Source organism: Drosophila takahashii, chromosome 2R, assembly GCF_030179915.1.
Source record: "Drosophila takahashii strain IR98-3 E-12201 chromosome 2R, DtakHiC1v2, whole genome shotgun sequence".
In the NCBI taxonomy this organism is placed as follows: domain Eukaryota; kingdom Metazoa; phylum Arthropoda; class Insecta; order Diptera; family Drosophilidae; genus Drosophila; species Drosophila takahashii.
In genome coordinates, this window is record NC_091679.1 from 38,714,837 (window position 1) to 38,739,087 (window position 24,251).

Consider the following 24,251-nt stretch of genomic DNA (forward strand, 5'->3'; position numbering starts at 1 on the left):
TTGAAAGGAAATGCAAGTCACGATTCAAGTTCGCTGAGAGGAGCGTGTATGTGAGCTTGTGACTGTGCAAAGGATAATGAAAAAGGAATTACATTTTATTAGTTGGAAATTGAATTTTACTAATCGAATTTCGGTCGCGCTTTAAAGATGTTATTAAGAACACATTTTTAAATTCTCACTATACAGAAACAAATTTCGATATGAAACAGACTCACTTATACCTTATTTCATATCAATAAAAAGCCGATATGATTAATGTCAAATTTATGATTCAAACATATCAACCTGATATTTACCAATTTATCGTAAAATAAGATTAATTAATAGATAAAATTAAACTGCACATATCAATCTGATCTTTTGTCAATTTTTTTTGTGTGTAACAATCCTTAGTAATGACGTCAAACCACTTTTAGTTCGCTGACCCAATGAAGCATAATAACAAGACCTAATGACTTCTGCCCCAAAGTGGACTGCGTATCCGGCAGATATCTAAATGTGTATGCATTAACTCGTATCTTATCTGCAGCACAATTAAAATATTAAAAGAAATCATAAAAAGCGACAGGCCAGCCGGCAGACAAGCCCGCCACTAGCCATAATTCAAGTCATTAAAAGTTGTGTGGCCACCGAAAACACCAGAAGCACCACCCAAAAAGAGGGGTGTGTCTGCAATAAAATTGCCCACCGCGTCTAATTCTAATTTACTGCGTTTATATGGGTTGGGAAGTTGGGTTTCTGTTTCAGATCCAGTTTCCCTCTTTTTTTTATGTGTTGCGGGGGGGTTGAGGGGATTCACAGGGCGCCACCTTGAGCTTTGTTCTTGGCCAAAATAAATTGGGTAAATTTATGCGTTGAACATTAAAGGGCTACTGGGGGAGAGGCCTGTGTTGCCAAGTGGCAACCTGCTCACCTGACGGCACTTAATTTGGCCCAAAATGAGTTACAAATTCTGGTTCCGTTTTCGGTGCAAATTGTTTGCCAATTTGCTTCGCACTTCGCAGGAGTAGGAAAAGCTAAAAGGAGCTGCCTGTTTGTTGTTCACGCGTTGCCAACGTTTGGCTGTGTGTTGCGATAATTGCGCATTAAAATATATATCTCAGACGGCTCATCTCTAGGCTCTTTCGGCTCTTTGGGCCAAAGGAAGGAAGTTGGCTAAACAAGCGGCATTCAATTAGGAGGCAGCCAGGCGGAAATTAATCAGCCGCCAGTCGCAAGAGCTGCCAATCAGGAAAAGTTTTCCCTTTGAAGTTGCTCCATGTCATTCTCATGCAGCGGCAGCCAATGAAAATGGGAAATGGGTGGGCCATCCTTACCACCCAACCCACGAAAAGTGCAGGCTGCCTGACACTGACAATGACAATTAATCAAGCGATAACAAGATGTAAATGCAATGCATTGAATATTTTCCCCCTGACCCCACTGCAAAATATTTTCCAAAGTCCCTTTTTGCTTTTCCCTTTTTTTTGTGGCCTTGGGGAAAACTGCAGTTTATTTGAAAATTAAATTTACGCCAAATTTGCGCAGACAGCTGGCTGCGTTTTTCACCCAGCGCCCCTGTCAGACTTTCAACTTCATGAATTGGATTATGCCGGGTTTCTTGGTTTCTTGGACCGAGGGAGTCGCTCGGATTCGGGCCATGTTTCCCAGCCGCCGGCAAACTGGTTGTGAATCTGAATCTGGAGCTGCTCGAGCTGAAGCCTGCATAGTTTTTAAGTAGCTGCGTAAATTTTCCCGCACAGATTTTCAGGGGGGAAAGGAGGCGGTAAAAAACCCACCCTCGTCTGTTTTCTTTCAGCGCAAAAATTGCCGCCAGCATCGAGCGTCGAGAAGAAAAATGAAATGTTGTCTATGCATGAATGCAGTCGCTGATGGCAAAGAGGGGGGTTTTGTGAAAATTCCTGGAAAATGGTGGGGGAAGAGGGCTGGGACATCCCTTTGTGTTCACGATTTGCGTACTTTGCATGTACGAACAAACGGTTTAAGTGCTTTCAAAATGTTGACGCTCGGCAAGGATGAGGATGAGGATGCCGCCGATGATGATGATGATGAAGCGCTTGGAATGGAGATGGATATGGGCGACGATGGGCAAACTCCGACATCATTTTATTATCTGCTATGTAAATTTGCGCGTTGCAAAAGTTTGCGGAAAGTATTCCGGGTTTGATTTTGAGGTAGCCCTGCCCGTTATTCGTATCCCTTATCCTTAGCCTTATCCTTATCCCTTCGGCTAGGATTAGCCAGCCGTCTGAATGGCCAAAAACCAATAACCGAGGGCGCTATTCTGTGCGGGGCCATAATTTAATTCAATTATCGTGGCCGCTTTCGCCGTCCCGCTGAGTGCGTCTTTTTTATGGAATTTCTATTGGATTGCCGCTTAAAATGCTAAATTATGTGCTCTGAGGAGAGGGCAGCCCTCGTAGCGAGGTCTATAAATTTAATTCTACCTACCGGAGAATTCATGGCGGCCTGTAAAAATTTTATTGCATATTTGCAGGCGCGAAAAGCCGGGGCGCATATGAAAAATATTTAAGGATCTACGACTGCGGCCAAAACAATTTGCCAAAGCCGCTTAAAAGCCGCAAGGCGCTGAAAGCCCAACATACCTTGAGGTCCTGCTTTTCGTCCTGCTCCTGCCTTTTCGACCTCACACATGTGCGAGTGCTGGCATGTAGGTCCTTTTGTTTTATTTGGCAAACTCTGGGTGTGTGGGGAAAAGTCTGGGGAAAGAAAAGCCTATTAGACTGCCGGCGAAACCAAGATGGCGCCATATTAAATTTCGCTTTCCCCGACTGGCTGGCATTGTATTTGTTTATGTCTTCGCCGCTCGCTCGTCTGGCTCACATAATTGTGCCACAGAAACTGCGGCCTTAGTGAAGCGATAAAACGCTCCCCACTCGCTTCCTGATTATCAGCCAGAAGCCTTGGTTTTCTTTTTTCCTCTTTTCGGGCTTTTGGCCTCGTAAAACATATAAGAGAAGAGCTAAAAGCTGGCCAACAACTAATTGTTAAAGCCGAAAGGCGAATGTGACGTCAGCCTTAAAGACCTCATTTCACCGGGGGGTGCCCGAAAAATGCTCAATCCTCCGTTGTCATGCCAAATAAGAACATCTGGCCCGGAGCCTCGTTTGTTGTTCGTGGCTGGCTCTTATCAAATCAGGACTTTTGACAGCTTTTGGCAGACAAAACCGCCCCTTACCCCCACGAAGGATATTTGTTTGTGCCGCGCGTGGATTTATTTATGTCGTCTGCCAACCGGCGGGCAAAGTAATAAATTTTTCACAGAAAGCAAACAAACTTCAAATCGTTTTCATTAAAAAACATGAATGTGGCAGTTACTGGTAATTCACTCCCCCATCATCGATCCCCTGCCGACTTCCTTTTCCTATCATCTTGTGTTTCACTTGACTTGGCAGCTTGATTTTGATTTATTGACCTGACAGGTTAAGGCCTGAATTATTAATGCCAATTACTGTGATTACCCGAAAAGATTGGGGCTGATGCGACAGAATCATTAACCCAAAATGGGTTTGTAAACTTAGGCGGGGCGCAAAATCGAAGGCGCTTTAAATGGGAATTTTTAAAGGATTTAAATAGCCTATTGGGAATTTTGTATATTTATTTTTAAAGGGGATTAAATTAAATTTACTGTTTAAATTTAAAGTCACGAGACTTTTTGTATTTGTTAGGTTTATTCATCTAAGATCGGCTAGAAAACTCTTTTACCTTTTTCTAAAGTTGTTTGCAAGTAGGTACTTTAAATTTAGTTTACCTTGAGGTAATTTTCACAATTTGCCACAAATGTCTTTTCAGGTACTTGGAAATATTTTTATAGCACCTAGAAAATGTAAAATCGATGAAAATCAAATGAAATTAAATGGCCCAACACTCGGTTCGCATTTTATTGTAACACACTTTCGAGCACTGCCAAAGTTTTCCTTTTGAACTTAGCCTAGTAAAATTTTACACAATTTTCCTGCTTTTCCAAAGGCTAACTTTCAACATTTCCTTTCATTGCAGGTAAAATCCCGATTCAAATGGAACAATTCAGGGCGAAAAACACTCATACGTATCGAGGAAAAGCCACCGAGCGAATCTGCTAGAATTGGATTACAAACTTCGCTGAGCAGAAATAAATCACTTGACTTTCCATAAATCATTAGCGGGGGACTTTCGATCCCCTTGGGTCACGTCTGCCTGGCCCCAAAATCAAAAGCATATTATGCCCGAAAGTATGCAAACATAAACCAATTATGGCCGAGAGCCCCGAACCCGAAGTTGTCAGTTTTTGGGGCATATTATCCCCTTAGATATCATTGTGTTTTGCCTTTGTTGCCGTTTTATGGCTCCCGGCAGTCAAAGGAATCGCCGAAGCATTTAATCAAGGCACGCACACAAATTTACACGCTAAACTGATTACGCGGAAAAGCCAATAATTATGTAATCATAGCCCCATATAATTTTTGACAAAGGTTCTTCTTTGGATAAAAAGGTCAGAAATGGGGAAAGGGGGTATGATTTAGTGTCGATTTCTGCGGCCTCGTCTTGGGTGGCAACTGTACAATATGCCATTCCCATTCCGCCGCCCTGCAATGTGGAGCAGTTTGCGGTTATTGACCAGGCCAAAACTGCAATGTCTGGATGGTGGGGAAAGGAGGGAAAGCAGGGGAAAGCAGGAAAAGTGGGCTTGGGGTGGCCCTTTATGCTGCCTCTGAATGGCCCTGGCCAAATGGCAATGGCTGGCTGTTAAGGGCGCAATGGAAGCATTTTCCAGCACGCCGTTACTTTTAATTAACTTTGATTTTCATTAAAGAAGCCATAAACACGAGCTCCTCCTTCGTCTCCTGGGAAAGTTTCGCCCCGCCTTCTCCTCGCTCCTCGTTTCGACCATAATGATTATGAATCGGAACCAGCGCCGCATGCATTATGCATTATGCATAAACAGTAACAAAAGTTTAATACAAATTCATTTCAATTTTTAATTAAAATTAAATTTTCATGCCTCTGGCTGCGCTGGCTTTATAGTTTATAGTTTTTCACCACCCCCACCCCCCGCAAGGAAATTAATATTTCGGCTTACATACACACAACACACAGAGAGAGGGAGAAAGAGAGATACAGCCATGCGTGGTGTCCATTTTAATTATGCATAAATGTCTGTCTGCATTTTTTCACTTGGCTTTCGGGGCCAAAAGGATGGAGAAAGATGCCGGGTCATAATTTCCCTGTATTTGCACAAGTTTTTCTGCAGCAATTTCGACAGGCGGCCGCTGGCACTTTTTTCGTGGCCCCAGAACCAACCGCAAGGTAAATAATTGACCGGGCGACGGCGGAAACTTTTGTTTGTTTAGGCCATTAGCCCCGTGTTCGTGTTCCGCATTTTCCGCTTTCCCATTTCCCATTTCCCGTTTTCCGCTTTCCGTTCGGGCCGTGAGTCATTCAGTCAATTGTTGCATGCACACTCGGCTTATTAGTGCAGCTCACTTAAGGCAAACAAAGCCGGGCTAAACTGTTAATCGCCGGCAACACTTAAGACAAACACGAGTTCCCGCCGCAGGAGAGGGAGGAGGATGGGGATGGGGTGGAAAATCCATGGGGACAGGGGGCAGGGGGTGGTCTTGCACTTGAGCCGCAACAATTGCATGTCGAGTCGGGGAAATTCCTCCGTCAAAAGCACCTCCTCCTTCGTTTCGGTCTGCCTTTGTTCGCACTCAGGACACATGGATGCACATGCACTTGCACACAAAAACGGGAGGAGCAGAAAATGGGTTGAGATAGAGAGAAATACACTGGGAAAAATGATCTACAATAATGTATTTTTCTATATCGAAAAGACTCAAATATCAAAGAATAGTTAACGTCTTTTCAAGTTTAATAACCGTTAATTGGTTTAGTAGTCATCTATCTGAACATTTCATTTATAAAACAAAATTTTTAAATTGTTATAATTGAAGAAATTATTCAGTTTATTTCTTTAAATTACAAATTAATTTAATTTGGCTTAAAATAAAATTTTAACAATCTTACTAATAACTGAAGTAATGAGATAATCGCATACATTATATGATCAGTAATTCCTAGTTCCATAAACAGATTTTCCTAGCTTCTTCCACCCTCTTTTCCCAGTGCACGAAGAAACAGAGGTATAAGAGGAACAGACACTCGATGTGGAAGCTTCGCAAGGCACCTGTTCTGCACTTGCTAATCTTGATGGCCTGCCAATTGCCGAATGCAATTGCCATTGATTGCCGGACCCCGGACGGCAAAAGCAAAAACAAAAGGAAGAACAGCGAAATCCACTTGGGGGATAAGGGGGCGTGGCACAAGGATGCCCAGACAGACGGGGGCTTTTGTTTCACTGCACATTGTTTCGCACCTTTTCCAGTCGCAAGGACACACACAGGGAAAATCTCTCAGAACGGAGAGTAAGTGATGCTGAAGCCACTTGACAGCATAACTTCCTCCGAAGTGATAACTCCGGGAATCCCCTTTTGCATTCAGACCGCCCATAAACCTAATTGAAGCTAACCAAATGTCGACCAATTAGAGTTTTTCACAGCCGGAAAATCGATTAGCGGTTTGGGCTATCAGCAAAATCAGCGAAAGCGGCGAAAGGCCCAAATCGGTTGGGTCATTTGTCAGCAAATTCGATTGAGTGGCCAGCCCTTAAAACTGAATATCCGGGCCACCTGCAGTCGCAATAACAAACTAAAGCCCAACATTATGGCCAATTGACCGGGGCGTGTCCGGAATGGCATTCGTTTTTGCGATACATTATATTTATTTGGATTATTTTATTTGGCCAACTCTGATTGTTGTAGAACGCAATAAGCGAATTTGCATAAAATCTCAACGTTCGGTGTACTTTGTAAAACGAAGCTAAATAAACTTGCCATAACAATAACAGCAGCAATAGCAATAGCAACATCAACGCACTTTGTCATGTTTTATGCATGAACAACAACAGCAACCAGTGAAACCAGCTGAACACGAGCAAATTGCATGTGGAGCAGTCCTTAGTGCACTGAAAGAAATGAAATAAGTTTAAAAATAGGTTGACTAACAAAGAAACCGAAGGTCTAAAAGAAAAGGCATTAAAATGATTGGTGATTTAAAATCACTTATGAATACGAAAAATTTCAAAGCATACTTATTGGCTCTGTTATTAGAGGTTTTAAATCTCCAGATTTTGCTGTGCTTTTTCTGATGTTCAAATTTTTTATTTCGCGTTCTTATTTCGTTCTCTGCATACGTATTTGCAAATCCAACTAAATAAGAAAAAAACTCGACAAATAAAATGAAAGCAAGGGGCTTACAAGGGGCTAGCCTCCCCCTCATCACTCCGCCCGTGTGTTTGTCGGTGTTTGGCTGCTGAAATCATATGCAGCGTCCTGGTGGCGTATGCCACATATTGTTTGTACTGAGCACCCCTTACCCCCTCACCACCCCTCGTGTTATGCATTTTCGACTTTATGGTAAATCAGATTAGGGCTGGCCCACTCACAAACACTCGCACACGGACACATTGAGCTGAGCTCAGCTCAGTTACAATTTCAATTGCAAAAATGTGTTGCATTGTTTTATTGGGACGAACTGTCTGTCTGTCCGCTTGTCCGTAAGTCTGTCCGTCCGTTTGTCGTTCTGTGGTGCGTTGCAGTTGTTTGTTGATTTAGCAGTTAGATTTATTGCATATTTGATGCCATGCAACAAATTGCCTGTATGCCACAGGGCAACTCCGCCCCTCATCCTGCATTTTTGTGTGTGTGTGGAAAGGCAATTTAATAATTTTTTTTCCTACTGCTACTACTGCAGCATCACCACGATGAATTATTTTCGTTTTGTCGAGGGCTCTTCATATCGGGCATTCGGGATGCGGTCTAATATGCAGTTAGTAAATATAAATTTTCACTGACAACATCGACTGTGAACGAAAAATTTAAATTGCACAAGAGGACGAGGAAAAAGGGGGGAAATGCATTTGAAAATATTCACTGAGGTCGCTGCACATATTTCTGGCATATTTCCATGTTGACCCATAAATATTTGAAATGCTTTGATGCATTTTACATTTGTATCTCTCAGCGGCTTCCTTTCATTCGATTTAATTATTTACGTTTTAGAATTCTGTGAAATCCGGTAAATAGTCCTTTATCTAGGGCGTTGGCTGAATTTTTAAATGGGTTTTTTTATTGCTTTGAATTTAAATGATATGGATTTGGATGTGAATTTTTACAAAAACTTGGATAAAAGTCAAAATATTAACAGAAAACTGTTAGTTTTTTTCTGTGCACCAATTCAGACATCTCTTTATTTATTCCTTAATTTATTTCTTAATTGGTCAAGCTGAAATCCCCACTTGTTTTTCTTGTTTCAAATGAATAAAAGCCTTTCTTTTTATTGTTATTTATTTCTTAATTAGTTTTTGTGACTGTGACATTTGTGCATTTCTGGCATAGTTCTATCTTACGATTTCTCAGGAACTTTCCCTGTAATTAGTTTTGCTCTCTGCCGGCAGTTCATAATATTATTCCACATGTGTCCGCCTGCTGCGTCCCTCAGCAATTGTCAGATGCAAATGTTGTGCATTTCACTTGGCTTTTCTGGCTGGCCCACAATGCCATTGTCATCAGTGTTGCTGCTGCAGTTCAGGTTCTGCTTTTGCTTTTGCTTTTGCCTTTGGTTCTGCTGCATTTTCCCACTCGCAAAATTACCTTTTTGCGTTCTACCGCTGTCATGTGGCTGCTTTTCCACTGGCTGTCGCCGTTGTCGCCGCACTTAATTTATGGCATTCGCTGTTTGCCGCAAGACCGGCAACACCAACAGCAACAACACGAGTTGCAAAATTTTACAAATTTTTGGCACACGGTTGCAACAACAATAGCAATGACAACGGCAATTGCCGCTGCGGTTTGTTCTGCCGCAGGAAAATAGGGGGCGAGAGCGGGTGGGAAAGCGGTTGGAAAAGCTTAGTGCTAACAATGAAATTTGCTCGAATGCCAGAGGCATGCTAAAAACGTAATTACCATTAAATTACACCCAGAATTTGGGGCACTCTACGTGACTCCGTCCTCAATCAAATTTGATTTACCTCGCCTGAGTGGCGAGTGTTTCTATTAGTGCTATTTGACAGTTTTCAGTTATCGCCCATTGTGAGCAGCGCAGCGTGAAAAAATATGCACTCAATTAATTTTTGGGCAAAAGTGTTGTGTGTTGCCACGAAAACAATAACACCCAGCAGTCGGTACTTTTCCGAGCGTAAACAATTTGCTGTATTGTCCTGGCAAACAGCAGAAAAAAGCTAAAAAAGAGAGGAGCATCACATTGCATGAAATGCTGACTGAAACTTTCACTTTGGCCATAGAGCCAGAAACCGAGAACGAGCTGAGTTTCAAAAAACAATCAGAGAAATGGCAAATTGCACATTTCCGCATGTAAATGCATACATATACACACACAGAAAGGGTGGGGGGAAAAGCACACCCCCATTTTGGCTCATTTCTGTTTGGGGTTTCCTCCTCTTCTCATCTTTTTTTCCACCCCTCGTCAGACAAACAGCTAAAAACAACCGCAAATTGTTGAATTTAATTTTCATTTTGGATGTATTCCAATTTCATCAACTCGAATGCGAACCACCCGCATTTGGGGTGTGCGTTGCAATTCAACTTTGCTTTGCCAAATTGCTTTCGCTGCTGCCACCGCTGCGTATACGTAATATTTGTTAACAGGGCGAAATGAAAGCCAACAAAAGCCAACGAAAGTGGCAGCGGAATCAGCAGCAGCATATCCATTGCCTTTGGCAGGACAAGCATAATGTGCAATTACACACTTCGTACTCGTTTTTCTGCTGGCGATGCTCCTGCATCTAGTCACGCATAAGTAACGCGTCCATAATTTCCCCGTTTTGGCCCACATTTTGGCCAAGAGCACGCTCCAAAGCCAGATGCCACGTAGCCAGGGCACTTGCCGTCGGATGGCGGTTCATATATGAGTGCGACATGTTTTGAATTTATGCCGCGGACGTGCAATACTTTGGCCCTCGTAAAACTATGGCCAAGAATTAGGGCCAAAAGCTGGATTTGTGCTATCAGTGCCAGGAATGGCCTGTCTTTTTTGTGGTTCAATCTAGGTACTTGGCAGGATTTAAGTTAAATTTAATTGAGGATTTATAATTTTCTTGGGCTTATTTAAAAAATATTTACCAAGTAAATAATATATTGGAATATGTTTAAAACCGTTTAAAATATTATTAAATAAGTAGTAATATTTTAATTTGGTTTTTAGTTATTAGTTAGTTATTTTAATATTTTTAGTGATAGTTAAAAATATTTAATATTTTTTTTAAACCATAATAACCCCTCTTTATCCTCTCACCTTTACAAATACTACTTAAAATGTTACCTTTTTTATACCCGCACATTTGGCAGTGCCATATAATATGCTCCTTTGTCTCTCGGACGGAACGGCGGACTTTTGATCGAGTTGCGAGCTGCGGGAATTGCATCAATTGCGCCACCTTTTGTTGTCGACACCTGGCCGAAGCCTTTCAGCGCTATTCAGTTTACCTTTTCGCATATTTTTTATGGCCATCGATCAATTTAATAATTCTTTTTCGGGCAGCGAAGCGCTGACGACGTCCATCAATTGTTGCCATCGAGAGGGGTAATGGAAATTGGGGGGGTTGAGTGCAGGGTCTCTGGAAAAGCCCTTCCTCAACAGATGCGCCATTACAGGGTTTTTTCTCGTTTTTCCCCCTTCAGTTATTTTTTCGCTCTTTTTTCCTTCGTTCTCGCTTTTGTTTCAGGCGAGCGTTTTTTTCCATATGGCTGCGCTGCAATGTGTCCTCGTAATTTATTCCTGTTGAGTGCCATGTGCGAATTATTGTCAGCGATTTGTTGCAAATTTAAGGTATTAAAATGGCTTCGACGGGCTACAGAGAGCGAAAAATGTCAAGGGAACCGAAAGGAACGGCACTAAATGAAAGATAAATGGCTGAATGGCAGGGGGATGAATCCCCAATGGAGTTTGGTTTGGCCTTAGCTTTAGCTTTGGCTTTTGCAGGCTCGTGATGAATGTTCATTTGTGGATTGTAAGCATTTCGATTCAATTAAAGCCCCAGGCCCGCAGAATCTGCGCCAGGGTCAGGTGAAAACAAAAATAACAATAACAAGCTCCCCCGCCTAATGCATAATTTATTTGCCTTGTACATTCGGGTCGCAGCATAAATCAGGGCCAAAAACAGCAGCCAGAACATAAAAGAAAGCCGAGCAGAACAACAAAAATTATATTCTATATAAAAATCCGGGCTAACAGAGCTGTAAAACCCATTAACAATTACGCGCTGCGTTTCGGTCTTGTTACGGATTTCAGTGGGCTGTTGTCAACCTTTTTTGAGGAAACGGGGGAAACAGGGGGAAAAAGAGGGAAAAGCGGGAAAACCAGAGCCCAGAATGATAACCTAATTAAGTTGGGGGCGCACCTTTTTGCTTTTTTCTGGCCCATCCGATCCACTTCCCTTTACTTCTTTCCTTGGCTACAAAGTGAAATTAAACAGGCAGCGCGACAATGTCAAAAGCAAAATGGAAATGGAAACCAGGCCAAAAGAACAGGCCAAAAGACGCCATGTTTTCGGCATTAAATTCTAGGTCCTTCTTTCGCTCCACTTTCCCATTTCTACTCTCTCCCCAGGCATACGCGTTTTTAATTTCCCCACAGTTTATCTGGGCTGCCATTCAATGCCATTTCATTTACTTCCGTTTCATTGGAACTGCCCTCTATCGGCCCGCTTTCCACACTTTCCACTCTCTTCCACCCTTTTGGCTGTGGCTTGTAATTGCTAATATCCGCTTTTAATTAAGCAACTTCCTTTTCAGCATTGCGGTCCCTCGGACTGCGGACTGTGGCTATCTGCCCTTCCCTGCTTTCGCCTTTTTTGGCTTTGGGGTTTCTTTTCCATTTGTTCGTTTATATGCGAGTATATATTTTATTTTTTGGCGCCCTTTTTTCCTTGCCTTTTGGGCTTTTGTGCATACCAAAGTCCGTTCGGGTGCGCTTTTGACCCAAAACTCGTGCATTATTCAGCTGCTGGCCGGGCTTAAAGTGCGGAGATTCCGTTTAAAGGGAGGGAGAGTGAGAGAGAACCATTCGAGAGCCTCAATTAGTCGACATCGGCATCCATGGCGTTTTGTAATTTCGAGCACTTTTATCTAAATAACCGCATTCAATGGTGCATGCAGCAGCGGCCAGAAACAACAGGGCCAACAATGAGGATGAGGATGCCAGCTGGCCAATGCTCGATTCTCCCTGCTCTCGTTGGCAATAAAGTTTCACGGAGCATATCAATTGCTTGCCCTGCGGCTCGCGTAGGGCATCCCCCTCTCCATTTTCCCCGATTTTCCAGGGGAAAATGTGTAAAACGAGCCAAAACAGCAACAGAAACAATGGCTATCTGCAAACAGCAACCGGCTTGATTGGGGTCAATTCAACATTGCAACAACATTGGTAGCAACACACATCCTCTCCACTCGCCTCGCCTCGTTTCGAATCGAATCGAATTGTTCGATTTTTGCCGTCTGACATTGTGGTTGTTTTATGCCCTTTTTTATTGCGTTGCTTCCTTTCGGTTGTCTCGGCGTTTTGTTGTTCAATAATCAACACCCAGAGCTTCGGGCAGGCGGCAGCTGTTGGTAGAAAAACTAAAAAAACCTGGAAAAGGGAGGAAAAACTCGGCAGCGCATAGCAGGGAATTCCCTGTATTTGTGGTTAAAAAAATAGAAGAGCCACGTCCAGTTGGACAGGTGAAAATTGCCGCAAAAATAGCCGTAAAAAGCGTTGTGTAGTTCGATGAGAAAAAAGGAGGAAAATATATGGCATGTCGGTGTCAAGCAAACAGCTCATCTCCGGTTTCAGTCGCCCAGGCAAAAGTTGCTCGAATAAATGTTGAATGCCTCGGTGTCAGCGAGCCAGTAGTGCATTAATTAAGCCCTGACCCCCAAACAACACCTGTCCAACCCACAACCGACTCACCTTTTGAACCCCCGCATTGTTGGCACTTGAGCGCCAGAAAGTAGGCTCAATTGTATTTGCAATTTCGTTTTAATGGCCATGTGGAGCAAACGGCTTTGGGAGCTACAGCCCATGGTTTCGGTTCCGTTGGCAGTGCAACAACTAATCGGATTAGTTGCTGCTCTTGGTGTTGGCCAACTGCAGGCGGAATTCAGTGGGGTTTGCAGGAAGTATTGGTCACTTCAGTGCGAAAACTGTTTTGTTTTGTGCAACACAAATGGCTAAATCTCTCAAGCTGTTTGGGATATTTACACCTGAAACAATAACTTGATACGAAACGATGATCGATTTGATGCTATGTGATATCTATTTTGACTCGATATGCGGCATATAAATTCGACATGCTCGAAATGTAAACAACATTTTCTAAGTAGACCAGCTCGAATTCCAAAAACGGCCAAATAATAGCAATTAATATCGTTTCAAAAACGATTTGAGTGTAAGTCCTACAAATTTGCCTTGCGCATATCGATTTGATATCGGCGTGTTTTTTTTTTTGTGTGTACTTTTTTAACCAAAGGTTTTAGAATTGAATTTTGATGCGCTTAGATTTAGTTGGATTTCGAATTTTAGCTCTTAATTGCTGGGGTTCAATGGCCACCAGTTGCATGGACTGCAAGTTTGTGGCAACAATCGGCTCACACGCTTTTCCATGGCTTCACCGGCTGTGAGTGCTTTACTTTTCTGTATTTTTATTTCAGTTCCCCCCAGCCTGTTGACGATTTACCACTCGTAGGTCGGTTGCCCGGGCAGTAAAGCTGAGAAAACTGCAAGCTGATACGAGGAGTGTGCACTCAAGGAAATCAATGAACAGCCACTACCTGTACTTCTACCTGTTGCTGCTGCCATGGCAATTACTCAGGTTTACGATTCATTAAATCTTTATGTCGCCGACACATAATGGATTAAAAACGAGTGCTGATGAATGCGAATGAGGCGATGCCTGGGCATTTTGTTACACAATTTCTGGCTGCCTCGTCCTTGTTACACCTGTTACGGCTTTTATATTTCCTTCTTTCTCCGACTTCTTATCCTTTTCTGTTTTTTTTGGTTTCCCCTGTTAAATGGAGTGCAACTAATGGCCACTTTTATGCGAGTGTCGGCTTAAAGACAACGGCTTAGCCGCCTGTATCCTGCGGTTTCCTCTTCCTGATCCTGTTTTTTTTTCCCTTAGCAGGACTGTCTCCCTGCAGGCAAAATAGAATTGCAAATGCGAACTGCAAAGCGGTCAAATATTTGCCAATTTCTGGATGGTCGATGTCAACTGCAGCATTTGGCGCAATTCTCGCATAAATTTTGCAGACCGAAATGCAGGAGGCGCCCCCTTTTTTGTGCATCCTCCCCCTATGCAAATGGGGGTTGCACACCCCCCTTGGCTGCGTGTAAATGAAATGTAAGCAGTGTCGCATATTTCATGACACGCTGCATAAAATACAATCGTATTTTAGTTAACGAACAGGCTACCAGCTCTCCTCTCCTACGACTTTTGTCCAGTTTTCTGCCCAGGAATTGCCTCTTCTTCTGTGGGTATGCAAATTTTTTGGTGTTCAGGGGGCGGGGGGTGGTTAAATGGAGGCTTGCTAACTGAACTTTATGGCCATGTTACTATCTTATTCCTTGGCGCTCTTGTTGCGTAATCTCTCCTGCCAAGGGAAGCGTGAAACTTTGTCCATTTGTGTTAGTTTTGCATTCAGGCTGGCAACTTTTGTTTGGCTACTGGTCGCACACAGAAATGTTATTAAGCTTGTTGCCGTTATTTGATTGTCCCAGCTAGCAGAAAACTTGACCTTAAACTCGGTTGTTTAGTGTAATCTCATTTCATTTGGCCTACTCTCCCAGTCGAAATAGTTTTGGCAGCAATTAAGTTTCCGGGACACGGACACATGTTGCTGTTTGGGGAGGGAAGAGGGCGGAACCCAAACCCATCTTACATTATTACTTTTATCGGGCGACATTGTCAGGCGAAAAACCTGCTTTGTGTACAAATTTCCTATTTATGTTGGGTCACCTCTCTCTTCCTTCCCAGCCAAACGGCAATCGATGGATTGAGCCGATAAACCCCTCGCTAACACACACACACACTCCCTATAAAATGAAACATTTTTCGGTTTTTGTGCACAGACAAAATGCGTTGTTAAACATGTTTTGGGTCAATATCATAAGCCATGATAGTTATAAGCCACAAAATGTTGGACAAACACTTAAGCAGACACTGAAAGATTGCTAAGCGGGGGATTTGGGATCAGGGGAATCAGCACAAAATCCATTCAATGCCATAATAGACACAGAGAATGTTCCACCTTCGCTTTTGCTTTTGGAAGGGTGGATGGTTGGTTGGATGGGTGGCTTTCATAGGGTCTGCCGTAAAAATGAAAACCACAGAAATTGCATTTTTCGTCTCTATAGTTTTGTGGGCTCCCCAGAAACAGAAACTCGTATATGTGTGTGCTTATTTTGTCATTTACGTGTATCCCTTTTAATGCGACCCAAAAAATTAGTTTTTATTGTCGCACAAGGACGGCAGGCAGCTGTAGTTATTAAGCTTTTGTCTTTATTTTATACGTTTTACAATCTCTGTGTCGTCGATGACACCCTCATAAGGACAGGGATCAGATCGAGGTCCTGTTTCTGTTTCTGTTCCGGGAACAGGACATGTGCGGTCCTCCCAATTGAATGTGTGCGCATTTTGTGGCCGCCTCTAAATGTGTTAAATAATTTTGTGGGCCTCTGTGTGTGTCTGTTTGGGTTCATGGCTTATGACTTCGAACGATGCCGTTTTCGATTTCAATCAGAATGGTCGACTCTTGTTCTCCAAATGTAATTGCCTACTAAGTGGATGTAGACGGGTCTATGGTCAATACCAATCGATTGTTTCGTAGTCAAAAGCAGTTACTGCAACTCTTAATTGCAACGGAGTGCTGCCTCTGGCCACACATTCGCATTTTCCCAGTCAGTCATGTGCAAATTGTGATTGTTTCTGGCTCTCGATTTAGCCAAAATCCGAAAGCAGTCCAAGCAGAAACGAACCCGATAAGCTGTTACAGAGTTTTAAAGTCGGCCCCTTTAAGGCCGCAAATGGGGACCACAACATAGAAACACTGGGCCGTTAATTTCCATTTTGGTTACAGTACAGCAGGATGGCGAAAAAACAAAATATAAGTAAAATGCAAATGACATTGGCTATGGCTTTTCCCTTGACTTTCCCGGGGGCGCGAGTCGCTACTTGAAGTGCGTTAAATTTATTTATTATCATTGTCAGCGTCATCATTTGGCCAAAGTGTCATTTAGGCCGGGCCAAGGCGGCAACATGCCGCAAAATGACGGAACGAAGCGTAAGGCGGCAACAAGAAAAGCCATCGCAATTTGCCACTGCCGCACAAATAACATCAAGTTCAAAGCTAATGGCTGGGGCAGAGTTTTGGGGGTGGAAATGGGTGGCGGGACCTCGTAATCGAACCCAGGCAGGCAGAGAAAAAAAATACGAAAGAACAAGGAGGACCGAAATCGTAACGAAAGCGAAACGAAAGCGGGGCACAATGCATGTGGCAAGTGGAAAGTGGCAGAATGTTTGTATAGTCAGGAGAATCGAGTGCCGGAGGAGGGTGGCGAATAATGTACGCATTAATTCCTCATTTAAATTCAGCGGCGCGTACAACGCATTAGTTGCCCCGCTCATCCCCTTGCCGCCTGCCCCATCCCAAACTTACTACTTTTTCTGGCAGCACACTTTTCCGGCGGCGACACTTTTGGGCCCTCGAGTCCTTGCTTCGATTGCCTTAAAAGCAGCGAACTTCGCACCCGGCGAAAGTGATCTTCCTGCGAGGAGCGGGCTCCTTTCAAGCAGAACTACTTGTGTGTGCCAAGTTGCTTTCCCGAAATTAGCATAATGCCTGGAATTATGCAATGCTTTTCCCGACTCTCCAGCTCAGTTGCTTAAGTGCACTTTCCACCCGAAAACAAACAAACAAACTGACAAGCAGCCAGAAGTGCACTGTTTCTGGGATTTCTGCGGGCCAGGTCAAGTAAATCAACGCATTACACTTTGTAATGTGGCTGAATAAGCAGGAGGCGAAGAAACGAGAGTGGGCAGCGTGTTTGGGTGTAAGTGCAAATGCAGTGATAATGCCAATAATTCAATTATCCTGCTGCGTCCTGGCCCCTGTCGCCTGTCACCTCTTAGCCAGTAGTCAGTAGTGAGAATCCAGCAGCCACCCGCTGGCCCACATCTCCTTGTCTGGCTTATTGTTATTGCCAAATCGAGTGACTAGTGACTGGCTGATATTGTTGCTGCTGCTGCTTCACTTACAACTCCTCAGATTGCAGCCACTTTCTGCTTTCGCCCCACACTCGCCCGTATTAAGAAGTCACTTAGCTGACAGCCAGATAACAAGGAGCTGCATCGCCATCGCCTGGCCTTTCAGGGTGAGAAGTTGAAGCTGCGCAGCAGGACGTAAATTGAAAACAATAGTTGCAATCCCAACGACACACGAAACGTATCAATCTGTGTGTAATCTCCAGGCATGTGTGTATGTTGCATATAAACATGTAAGGCATAAAGGGCAAAATATGACCATAACGTTGAGACAGTAAGTGAGAAAGTTGAGGTAACATTACACCGTGCAATAATTGCATCGATTTGATGAGCACTTACAATTATAAAGCTAGTTCAATGAGGCTCCTTGGCGCCCGAACAGGGACAGTAAGTCTGACTGCTTGGAGAAATCAAGTTATTTTGAATGGGTTATGCTACTATTACATTTAAATATGATTTTCAGTGAGAAATATATATAATTGGTTAGGTTAGCAAATGCTAAATGCTCACCTATGAGCAACATGGCGCCCGAACAGTGACTTTAAGACTATCTATATGAACAAATGTAAGAATTGTATTGACTTAAATTATGAATACCTTCAAATATGATTTCATTATTTAGCGTAATCACCTTGGATAGTTTTTTATAACTCAGACCTTGTGCACCTTGGCGCCCGAGCAGGGACCTTGACCCCGAACCGTTTCCTCGATTAACATTTCTTCATTTCGATCTGATACAAAATGCTCATCTTAAATGGGCCTGTTCCATCTTAAAGTGCTTTCTTCGTTTCCACTTCGGGCGGCATTAATTGTCGGCATAATTTCATTACGTTTCGTTCATTAAAACTTTCAAAATGAAGGCAGCAGACAGCAAGTCGCAAATGGAAGACGGAAAAATGTTCGGCGAACATTTCCCCCGGGGATGGGGGCTTTGGGCTCTCTCTCTCTGGAATTATGGCTCATTAAATGACATAATGCAGGCGGCGGAGGAGAAGTCGAAATTGTATTTGTGTAGCGCTCTTTTTTTGGGCTCTGGCAGATGCTCCTTGGTCCGGGTTTCCTTAGTCCTGGTTTCCTCGCCGCTTCTGCTGGCGTTTTTCTGTAACCGCAGGGCGATTGCCGCCCGCTGGCGTCGGCTAATGTCTTTCTAATAAACAGACACGCACCAAGGAGGCACTCACACACGCACAAGGGGCAAGGAAATCGCAACGGGACATCCAGGACACTTTGCAGACATGTGCCGCATAATAGTCACGGCTTGATTTCTCTTCCTTGAGGCATGCGTATGTGTGTTCCTTAACTGCCGTTGCGTCTTTTTCAATTACACACATAATTAAATATGTTCCGCCCCCCAAGGGCGGGGGATGGGGCTTTGGGGGCGTGGCATCCCGCGGGTATAGCCCCAAAGCCAGCGTTATTTTTCATACCAGTGCTTGAGTGGATGTGGATGTGCCAGCAGCCTGCAGACAAATACTCCAAATCTCTCCCAATTGTGCGATATTCCCATTCCAATCCCCTCCTGCCACATCGCATTTGTGGACTTTAATAAACATGCTAGATAATTAAATTTAATCGCATGCTTTTATTTTACATTAGCATGTGTGCACACAACCCCGGAAAAATGACAGACTCTATTTGCTGTGGCCAAATTCAATTTGCCACCAAAGTCCTGGATCGCTTGGTCCTTGGGCAAACATTTCATTTCATCCGGTTTTGCTCAAAATTTTGTTTGCTCGGGCCCCACACAATGGGAGTTTCTCTTGAGAACTCAAATGCTCTAGACTAGGCAAACAATTTGTGGTTAGATAATTGCAAAAATTTAAGGATTTCGTTTATAGAAGGAGCTCCTCTGATGACTGTGAGCCACCACAGAATGCCAGAATAGAACATAAAAAACTGTTCTATTCTGGCATTCTGTGGTGGCTCACAGTCATCAGAGGAGCTCCTTCTATAATTTGCTTAGTCTAAAAGTGGAGGATAACATCCTCTGTTTCTGCATTTGTATTTATATTTCTATCTGTATCTGGAAAATCTCTCCCCTGTCTGCCTGTCCTGGTAATCTGTGAGCCAATAAATTTATGCCGAAATATGTCTATTCTTTTTCCAGCGGCTTGTCAAAATCTGGGTTCCACTTTGCCGGGGGATATAAATACAATTTGCAGGTTTTAATAACCGCAGCTGTCACCACATCGCCTAAGTGCAGCGCATAAACCAGATCAGAGTTAAAACAAGACCGAAAAGTGAGAAAAAAAGGAAAAACAAATGGCAATGGGAAATGGAGAACCACAATTTAGGATCAGAAACAGAAGCAGAGGCAGGAATAGAAATGGAAACATAAGGCAGACGGCGAGTAAACGCTACGGAAATGAAGATTTTTATGTGGCCCAAAGTGGAGCGACATAAATTGCTGGCGAAAAAGTGCGCAAAAGTGTTTTGTTTTGTTTTGTCACCCTCGCACCAGTTAAATGCGGGGCTAAATCCTGAACTCCCACACATCCCGGGGTGGGCAAATAAATTTCTATTAAACACAAATGAGCAACAGAGAAAAAAAGCGGGAAAAAAGTTTCCCTAAGAAAAGTAGAAAAGTTTTATTCCCCCTTCCCTTCACACACATGGGGGAAAAATGTTTTCTTCCTGCTCGCCGAATCGCAGAACTTTGTGCCAACAATAATTATGTTGATTACAACAAAGAGCCAACTTTTGCCCTCTTCAATCTGCCGCCAAGTGTTCTTCTTGCTGTTGTTAAGGGCTTAAGTAGGAAAACCCGTCAATATCCATAATTATATACATACGAACGCGCTGTTTACGGGAATTACTCGACGATTATTATTCAACGTAGCTGCGTTGCTACTGGCTACCGAATTATTTCCCATAAAACCCACCAGTCCGATTATTCCCCTCGTTTAATCTGTGCTTTTCTGTTGGAGATTGTAGATCATAAATAATGTATGTACTAGAGCCAATGAAAGTCCGTCCTGCACATTTCAAACTGACGGTTAGCAAGTGGCTGCAATTAGATTTTGCACTTATCAATAATAATTCGCATTTGCAAACCCATTTTCATTCTCATTTTCACCACCCGCAAAGCGTGCAATATCTGCCTGCGGTTTTGGCAAATTAATTAAAATCCTTGCATTTAGTTGTTAGCCAAATGAGAGTCCTGGCAACACAGCACTAATTATACTAATTGCCGAGCACCAGATAACGCATCATAATTAGCACGATAATTGTGTTCTAACATGGCGAGTATGGGCGCCATATTGCTTTTTTTTGTTTTGGCCAGGTGGAAACTGGCTGACTTAGTTTTTTTATAAATTGGCCGGGACCCTGAACTGCACACCCGCTGGCCATCAATCAGGTGGCGCTACAAGGTGGCGGGTAGTTCGAGTCCTTGTTCGCCGGCAGCAATTTGAAAGTCGCGTCTAATCTTTGGCCTGTTGGCTCACGTGATTTGTTTGCAGCATCGCCGGGAGCAGCGCATAAATCAAAATGCCATTTTTGATAGCACTTCCCTTGGCCACCTGAAAACCCCCGAAACAATATATCAAATTGCTTTTGCATTGCGCGCATGTAACATTTTATTTAGATTTCTGCTCAAAGATTGCCGCCCGCCCTCCTCTCCATGCCTGCATTGTCTGAGTGAAAATAAAGGAAAAAGGAAAAGCGGGGAAATGCACCAACAGCAGCAGCAGCATCAGCCGCCCATTAATCATGTGTTGTACTAGTGAGTGTGTGTCTGTTGAGGCCAAAACCGAAAGTCTAAGCCCGATCCCAGGACCCTCAGCCATTATCCCGATTCATAAACCATTATAGTTTTCCCTGCTCCCTGAAAAGGGTTGCCTTTCGGCTGGGAATTTATGTGTTGCAATTATTTTCTTGAAATAACACTTAAAGTGATTTACGCGGCGGGCATGTGTGAGAGTCGGAAAAATGGTCAAAGCGGGTTTTTTCCTTTTCTCTAGCTGCTTATTCCGTCTCATTGGCTTTCTGTGCTTTGCATCGCACTTAATAAGATTTGTTGGCACCCCCGAATCAAAAGGAAGAAGGTTTCCTTACACGCCAAAAAAAAGTTAATATGAATCGAAGATCGATTTGATATGCTCGACTTTGACTTGATATGCTCGAAATGTGAAGAAAATTAATTATTTTTGCTACCACTCACGTAATTTAATTTCATTTAATTTAGAGTATCTCCAAGAAAAAACAAAAGGATATGCGTATAAATACCAGAAATTAATCATGCGCATATCAATTTGAACCCAACGTGTTTTTTTTTGTGTAGAAAAGGTTTTTCAGTACAAATGGGCTTGCAAATTGCCGTTCATGTGTTCAATTTGTGGGTGTCTTTAAAAGGTGGGAGGTGGGTGCCCCCAAAAATTCGGCTTTCTCTCATATATTGAAAGCGTTGCATCAAAGGGGCGTGGCAAGTGCCGTGGGCTTTTTGCTGTTTGCAGTTTGCTGTTTACCCTGCGCACACCACTTGCAACGAGTTGCGAAATGAGTCCGCCCGAGTGGAGCGCAGATCAAAGGAGTGGCCCGCGGGCAGGCGGTGGTGCCACCCCCTCAACCACCCACCTGCATTTTACCTGTTTCATGTGCACTTAATTGTCGCCTCCATTAAGCGACTTCGGTGGCGCCCGAAAGTATGCAACCGGCCATAAATTCAATGCGCAAAATTATTACCTGTAATTGCGGCAGGCATAAAGCATAATTTGAAATTTATGTTTATGTTGCTGGCCGCGGGCAGCGTCCCTAAATTATCGGCTTAATGTGCTCGAAAATTCCGGCAATGTGTATAGCGGGCAAATTGAATTGGGCCACCAGAATCCATTAACTTTGACCCCCCTTAATGGACTGACTTTCATGAACTTTCTCCCTTCTGCTCGTATTTTTACAGACCTGCTACGAACTGGAACGCTATCTCCGGGATGAGCCGAAGCTGCAGAAGAAGATACACAGCAACCTGGACAACGCCTGGGACATATTCTCCACACCCGCCCGCCTGCTCGAGGAGCTGAAGATCAAGGAGCAGCACCTGGACACGATCTCGACGACCTCCTCGGTCTCGTCCAACTGCTCGGGGATCTCCTGGGACAGCAATGGCTCCCAGGCGCTCAGTTGCTCGGTGCTGGTCAAGCAGGAGCGGATCGACGAGGAGGACGACGAGGTGGGCGTGGCCTGTGATGACAAGCTGAGTGTCCTGCTGGCGGCGCCGCCCTCGGCCATTTCCCCCAATCCCAGCATCGGCAGTGCGGGCAACATGACGCCCACCAGCAGCAGCAATAGCATAAGCAACAGCAATAGTAACATCATCAGCAACAGCAACACCAGCAGCAGCAGCAACATCATTGCCAGTCCGCTGAGCAGTCTGGGCAGCGGCAGCACCATCACAGTGAGTTCCCGCAACAGCTCGGCGCCGGGCATCAAGGTGCGAGTGGTCCAGGCCAAGAGCCATCCGGGCAGCAGTGCGAGATTGCACCTGGGGCATGTCCAGGACTTTGTGCTGCCCACCCTCACGCCCCCCTCATCGCCCGAGTCCAGCCTGCGTAGCCACAACTATGCCCAGCAGCTGGAGGCCAGCGATCTGGCGGCACTGATACAGCAGCAACAGCAACAGCAGCAGCAGCAGCAACATCCACAGCCCAGCAACACATCCACACCCGCTACAGCAATCCTGCGATTCACCAGCCAGAGCAATCCCACAATGACGCAACTGCAGCAGCAGCAACAGCAGTTGGCCGTCCAGCACTTGAGCATATCGCCACAGGCCCTTGGCCACAGCAGCAGCAGCAGCAACAACAACGGCAGCAACTCGCCCAAGAGCACCAGCAGCAGCAGCAGTAGTAGCAGTAGTAGCAGCAGCAGCAGCAGCAGCAGCAACAGCGACCAGCCGACACACAGCAACATTCCGCGCAGCACCATCGTCCGCCTCACAACGGCCAACGGCAAGCCAGGGGCAGCTGGCATCAGTCTAGCCCGCGTCATCCAGATGCAGAACAACGGCAATGCCAATGTGGCAGCCGTACTCAGTGCAGCGGCCAACAGCAGCAGCAGCAATAGCAACACCAGCGGCAGCAGCAACACCAGCAGCAACAGCAACACGGCGACACAGCAGCAACAGGTGCTCTCGCAAAGGGCTGACAAGCCATCGAATGGTGAGTTTGGCAATCACTTGACCCAGTTTAGACAGTCCTTAACCTAGAATATTCTTTTTTTTCGAATTTGAACCCTCAGGCTCCTCGAAATCACATCACCCGCGCCAACATCACAGCGATCACAGCCCGGACGCCAAGAGACGGATACACAAGTGCCAATTTCTGGGCTGCAAAAAAGTCTACACGAAGAGCTCACACCTGAAGGCCCACCAAAGAACGCACACAGGTGAGTTTGAGGGCAAGCCAGTCCGAAAATATGAATGAACTGAATGAATGCGGTGCGGGGATATGTGTGTGCAACTGACAGATCCGAATTTCCAACTGCCACAGTCGGCGATTAAAAGCGTGTGCCTTGCGAAAGGGGAGGTTGGGTTGTAAACCACCTCACCTGCCACCTCACCTGTCCTCCAATAAATCAGAGGCCTGCGACAACAATGTCCCCGACAGAATTCCCTGGGACAGGCAGGAGTGACATGTTGCATTGTTTGCCCGACACCGTCCTTTGTCCAGGGTCCAGAGTCCCGATTCCCGAGTCCAAAAGCCAGAAACCAGAAACCTGAAACCAGAGTCCTTGCAGTCGCAGTGGAAAAAGCGGGGAAAAACATGCAATGGGCCGGATGATATAGGAAGGGGATTTTCGGGCACCGGCAATTGGGCACCAAAAACAACCTCATCGCCTGACAGCAGACGATGCTTGAAATTTCAATAAAAATCGCATAATT

General features: G+C 44.4%; 1 protein-coding gene across 1 annotated transcript in view; it reads left to right on the plus strand.

Annotated features, from left to right (window-relative positions):
- Window positions 1–24,251, plus strand: part of luna — a 115,231-nt gene that overhangs the window by 83,545 nt on the left and 7,435 nt on the right. The window contains exons 3-4 of the mRNA XM_017143716.3: window positions 22,272–23,529; window positions 23,609–23,755. Coding sequence (XP_016999205.2) covers window positions 22,272–23,529; window positions 23,609–23,755 — 1,405 coding nt within the window. The remainder of the gene's footprint in view (window positions 1–22,271; window positions 23,530–23,608; window positions 23,756–24,251) is intronic.